The sequence below is a fragment of the Bufo bufo genome, chromosome 5 (assembly GCF_905171765.1).
Source record: "Bufo bufo chromosome 5, aBufBuf1.1, whole genome shotgun sequence".
Lineage (NCBI taxonomy): Eukaryota > Metazoa > Chordata > Amphibia > Anura > Bufonidae > Bufo > Bufo bufo.
This window is the reverse complement of record NC_053393.1, coordinates 145,728,503-145,734,502: the sequence shown is the minus strand read 5'-3', so window position 1 is coordinate 145,734,502 and position 6,000 is coordinate 145,728,503. Positions and strand designations below refer to the sequence as shown.

The 6,000-nt window shown below is 48.1% G+C and overlaps 1 protein-coding gene across 1 annotated transcript in view; it reads left to right on the top strand.

The window, feature by feature from the left end:
* The first annotated feature begins 1,633 nt into the window (after nucleotides 1–1,633).
* The window catches only part of RNF125 (ring finger protein 125), a 28,316-nt gene continuing 23,949 nt past the window's right edge, over nucleotides 1,634–6,000 (top strand). The window contains exon 1 of the mRNA XM_040432176.1: nucleotides 1,634–1,993. Within this exon, the coding sequence (XP_040288110.1) occupies nucleotides 1,866–1,993 (128 nt within the window). The 5' untranslated portion in view covers nucleotides 1,634–1,865. The remainder of the gene's footprint in view (nucleotides 1,994–6,000) is intronic.

The following is a 6,000-nucleotide window of genomic DNA, read 5'->3' as shown; positions in this document are numbered from 1 at the left end:
TTGTTTCTGTTAGTTCTGCCATAGATGACATGAAACTGCCTTGGAACAAAGTTACTGGGATAATTACTGATGGGGCACCTGCCATGGCTGGTGAATGAAGTGGATTATCAACCCTAATCTGTAACAAGGTGATCGAAGAAGGAGGCAAAGCTATTAAACTGCATTGTATCATTCATCAACAAGTTCTCTGTGCTAAACATCTCAAATATGACCATGTTATGAAACCGGTGCTAAAGACCATTAATTTTATTCGCTCTAGAGCCCTGTGCTACTGCCAGTTTAAACAGTTTCTACTGGATATCCAGGCTGAATACGAAGATGTTTTATATCATAACGATGTAAGATGGCTCAGTCGAGGGTCTGCACTGCAGCGTTTCTACTCTCTCAGAAAAGAAATTGGAGAATTCTTGGAAACAAAGGGACAACCGATGCGAGAACTATTTGATCCTATTTGGCTGGCTGATTTAGGGTTTCTAGTCGACATAACAAAAGAGTCATATCTACCTGGAAAAGAGTCATATCTACCTGAGAAGAGTCATGGTTATTCATAATCTCCTGCTCTCCCCGACCATCTGCTGATGATTGGCAGTTCTCTCCTAGAGAGAAAGGGAACTAGGTAGAAGACTCAGTCATCAGAAGGAGGCAGGAATCTATGAATAACCATGACTCTTCTCAGGTGGCCGGGACTCTTTTCCAGGCCCAGTCTGCAATGATTGTAATGTTGGTTCTTGGCAACCACTTACTTTTAACTTATAAATGACAGACCGCTGAAATCAACTCACCTGTCTGTACTTTATTCTGCCTTTAGTATAGTATGGGCGGAATAAAGTTGATGACAGGTTCCCTTTAATGTCAGTTGGTCAATCAGTTATAAATATATTTGAACATATGAGCATACTTGGTGTTATGTTCCTGTTCACATTTTTGGATTTTAAAAGTTAACAGACAACCTTGTAATGTACTGTTTCCGACATATTTCTGCCTCCTGTTTTTTATATTGAAGGCAGAGGGATTTAACACCTGTTTAGATTTGTCATCCAAGTCACAAAATGAAAGGTATGCCGTTTGCAATAAAATTTGCATAAAATAGTTAATTTGCATGTCATTTTAATGGTTCAAAGAATGTTGGGCAAAATGGTCGGCCCTCGCACATGTTCACTTCATCAAATCTGGCCCTCCTCGAAAAAAGTTTGGACACCCCTGCCTTAAAGGGTTAAAAAGCCTCAAAACAAGGACAACAAGGCTTCCCCAAAAAGTCATAGCGCATCCAAGTCCATATGAAAAGGAATAAGAACCTCCTGGTCTCACAACTTGGGAAAAAAAAGTTCTGGAGGAGATTTCTGAAACCGTCTAAAAACTGGCTTTGTTGCTCCTAGCAACCAATCACAGCACAGCTTTCAACTCATATTACACGCTGGTAAAATGAAAGCTGAACTGTGATTGGCTGCTGTGGGCAACAAAACCAGTTTTTCTTTCAGACAGTTCCATAAATCTGCCCCATTGTTACTTTCCTGAAGGGGTCATGCCCTGTGACTGGCCCCAGCTCAGCCGTCAGTAGGAGGTGTGAGGCGGCAGCAGGCTCGGTGCTCGCGCGCTCTATGGCCCCTTTGTTGCAGCAGTGACAATGCGCTCCGCCCGCTCTCCAGTAGCGGCTAGCAACAGGCGGCCGGGAGGAGGAGGAGGGGGCGCCGCAGCCTCATATTACCGCTGTTTACACGGCTGGAGCGCTGCCACCGAGCACATGCTGCTTCCCAACAATCCCCGCGGGCGCCGATTGGTCGGAGCTGTAACCCGAGCTGCCGCCTCGCATGCTGCCTGAAGCCCTCACAAAGGATCCAGCCCGGTGACTCCCGGACACCTCAGCCATGGGCTCCATACTGAGCAGCGACAGAGACCATAAAGCTGTCACTGTGGAAGACCCCAACCAGAGCTACGACTGCGCCGTGTGCCTGGAGGTGCTGAACCGGCCGATGAGGACACGCTGCGGCCATGTGTGAGTGCAGCCCCGGCTACTGTGGTGTGGAGGGGGGCTGGTGAGGGACTACAGCTCCTAGTATGTCCAGAATGCTGGGGAGACTACGACTCCTAGTGTGTCCACATTGCTGGGGAGACTACAACTCCTAGTATGTCCAGAATGCTGGGGAGATTACGACTCCTAGTGTGTCCAGAATGCTGGGAGGGGAGACTACAACTCCTAGTATGTCCACATTGCTGGTGGAGGGGAGACTACAACTCCTAGTATGTCCAGGAGGACCCCTTCACCCAGTCAGTCCAGCTCTCTGGCCACCCAAGACCTCTTCTCCTTGAATGGCCGGTGCTGTCACAATGCAGTAGTCACCTACCTAACAATGCCACCACTTACCTCCGAGCAGCCGCACAGAAGTCGCCTGCCAGCAGTTGTCGGTGGACGCCGGGGCAGTCCCACTTTTCCCCTTTAAGGCTGCAGTACTGTGCCTGAAGGAGTTAAAAGCTGCACGAATTGGGATACCCTTACATCTCCCCCTAAAGTGGCACCATTGGTGGTGCCCGGAGGTGTATGCTGAAGCTACAGGGCCCCTACTTACCACGTGCCATTTATTCCATAGCAGATCCTGTCAGACCAGAGAAAATAGCGCAGAATGACTCCGGTAACAAGACCCCGTTACAGTGATGAGGTGTGTGCCATGTGACGGGCACTGCCATCATTTTCATTTACCTGTAGACTGGTCTCGTTAATGGTTGTTTTTAGCCTTCAGACCAGTTTTCCATCACTTTGTTTGCAGGGTTAATGTGGGTGAGCGCAGGCTCTTTGTTTGCCGGCGTTGCCATCCGCACGCTGACTTGTTGGCAGCATGGGGCACAGCAGTGTTCATTGTTCCTGACTGTATTACGGCTGTGGCGGATCAGTATTCACAGCACTAACCTACATTCCCTGAGAATATCTCACGTTGTTCTTTGTTCTGTCGTGGAGCTGAGTAAACACGTCTGCTGCTTCATCACTAGTCCAGGAGCCGGGGCAGGGGGTCTTCCTGCTCCTCGGGGGCACCATGATTAGTTTGCATTCAATCTGCTCAAAAGGAACAGTGATCACAAACAATTTAGGCTACTTTCACACCAGCGCAGGTTTCATCAAAAACGCTTCCGTTACTGATAATACAACCAATCTGCATCCATTATGATCGGCTCCGGTTGTATTATCTTTAACATCGCCAAGACGGATCCGTTTTCTATTGTGATGGATCCGTTTTGCTCTGCATCCCAGGACGGAAAGCAAACCGCAGCATGCTGCGTTTTGCTCTCCGGTATGAGAACGAAATGGAATGCGTTTTGGAGCATTCCGTTCTGTTCGGTTTTAGCCCCATTGACAATAAATAGGGACAAAACGGAAGTGTTTTTTTTCTGGTATTGAGACCATGTGACGGATCTCAATACCGGAGAATATTAACGCTAGTGTGAAAGTAGCCTTACTTTAAATAGGTTGGGAAGCATACTTAAACGGAATCGGCAGTCTGCCAGAGTTCACCGGATCTGACCTAGCCCGTTTACCGCCAGACCCCATAGACTATAAGTGACAGTTTTCAGCCGGACAAATGGCAGCATTTCGCTGGAAATCAGCCGGATCCCATTATAGAGAATCCGGCTAGGCTTCTTCCCCCCCCCTTTCCCCCTCCCGGTGCTTCAGCCAATCGCTGGCTGCAACAGTGACTTGCTCCCATTGTCCTGTGTCAATTGGTCAGGTGAGGCAAGGGGAGCAAGTTACTGTTGTAGCCAGCGATTGGCTGCAGTGGTGTCAAACCAGATGTTGACATCGGGGGGGCCCAAGCAAGGAGACGGGAAGCAAGTAAATATGCTTTCCTTTGCAGGTCTGCCCAGGATTTGCCAACCCCTTTAAAGGGACACTGACAGGCCCAATAAGCATATTTAGCTATATATATGACTGCACAGGTCTTCTAAAGTGTATTAAAATCATATAAGTATACCCCCTGTCCACCTTATAAATAAAGTAAACTGATGTTTTATAACCTGGTAGAATCGTCTTCTTTCTGCCCAAGGGGCGGCATTTCAGATTCACTTGCGCCCAGCCAGCCGCCCCCAACCACCGTTTTGAAGCGCCGCCCAGCTCATCAATATTCACTTCGCTGGGCAGCTTCTGCTGTCCCCGATTTACAAGATCCGGCGCATGCCCAATACAAAGCTATGGGCATCGGCCCCCATTTCATCTTCAGCGCATGCGCCCGGCACCCTCACTGGCCGAGATCACATCGCGCCTCCCCTCTGCTTCTTAGAGGCCGCTTCAGCCTCTGTGTTCTGCGCCTGCGCCGGATCTTGTAAAGTAGGGGACAGCAGAAGCCGCCCAGCGAAGTGAATATTGATGAACTGGGCGGCGCTTCAAAACGGCGGTTGGGGGGGGCGGCTGGCTGGGCGCAAGTGAATCTGAAACGCCGCCCCTTGGGCAGAAAGAAGACGATTCTACCAGGTTATAAAACATCAGTTTACTTTATTTATAAGGTGGACAGGGGGTATACTTATATGATTTTAATACACTTTAGAAGACCTGTGCAGTCATATATGTAGCTAAATATGCTTATTGGGCCTGTCAGTGTCCCTTTAAGTTAGATTTTTTTGGTAAGATTTTTCAATTAAATTAATAAAATTTTTGAGGTATGACAGAATTGTTTATCCCCAGAAGAATCTAGGAGTAGGTTTCTGATGTGTTTGGGGGCCTCACGCCTGTGCCCTGATTTCGAATCAGACAGGGAGTTAGCCGTCGGCCTGTGTTACGTGTATGGCTGATTTTTCCCTACATTCACACGCAATGATCCCACAAACCAGGTAGTCAGTGTGCCAAGGTCTTATAACTTGTCAGACATCTTGCTATAAAAGTCTTTGGAAGATTTTATGACGGGGGGGCCACTAAAAAGTGGCCCCTAAAGTCTACAGGGTGATGTCCATTCCTGGTGGGTGCATATTGAGGTGTTTTCTCCATCTTGTGGTGATTTCTTTTGATGTCTTGGAAAGTCATCTGACTGTGTAAGTGCAAAAGAGGTAAAATACAGAATTTAAAGGGATTCTGCACTTTCAATTAACTGATGATCTATCCTCTGGATAGATCATCAGCTTCTGATCGGCGGGGGTCCGACACCCGGGACCCCCCCCCCCCCCCCCCCGATCAGCTGGAGCGCCGCTGCCTTCTGAAACAGCTGATCGGCGGGGGTCCCGGATGTCGGACCCCCGCCGATCAGAAGCTGATGATCAGTTAAATGAAAGTGCAGAACCCCTTTAATGGAGGCCGGTATAGCACCAGTAGAGGTAGTATTTAGTGTAAGTTCATGTCTTGAAGAGATCGCCTTGTCGTTGGCAGACAGGCACAAATAATTTTGTACACAATTTATTTAAGAATCTCGCATATATAACGTAGCATTCGGTTTTTACATTTTCTATAGTGAGTGTGGCAGGATTGTATTTACTTTATTACTTGTGTTTGTAGAGCGCTGTTGCGTTGTTTGCTTGTGCGCTTCCAGCCCTGGAGCCTTGCACCTGCGTACTGGGGTGTGCTGATTAACCCCCATTTTTCTCTTTGCTGACTGTGTACAGACGTGTTCTGAGAGAGCAGGATACAGTCAGTCATCTGCTGCATGTAGCTTGTCATAGATAAGGATCTGCTGCGCTTGTTTACCAGTGAGGCCGGCCAGAAGCATTCGGTGGAGCTCAGTTCACACAAAACCTTTTCCAATAATCTATAGCAGGTTATCTAGTGTTCCATTCATTACAGGGGATTTCAGCCTCATTAATATCAGACCTCTGGGGGTACGACACCCGTCCCGTCTCCCGCACTGTTTAAGATGGCCCGGCACTTCTGTGAGTCCTGGGTATTGGACCCCCAACCAATCAGATGCTGATGACCTATCCAGTGGATACGTTATCAGTTACAAATAATAGGATGACCCTTTTGAATGGGTTTGTAGTCTGTTTGTCCTCAGAACAGGACGTCAATATCCGATTAGTGGGGGTCCGACACAA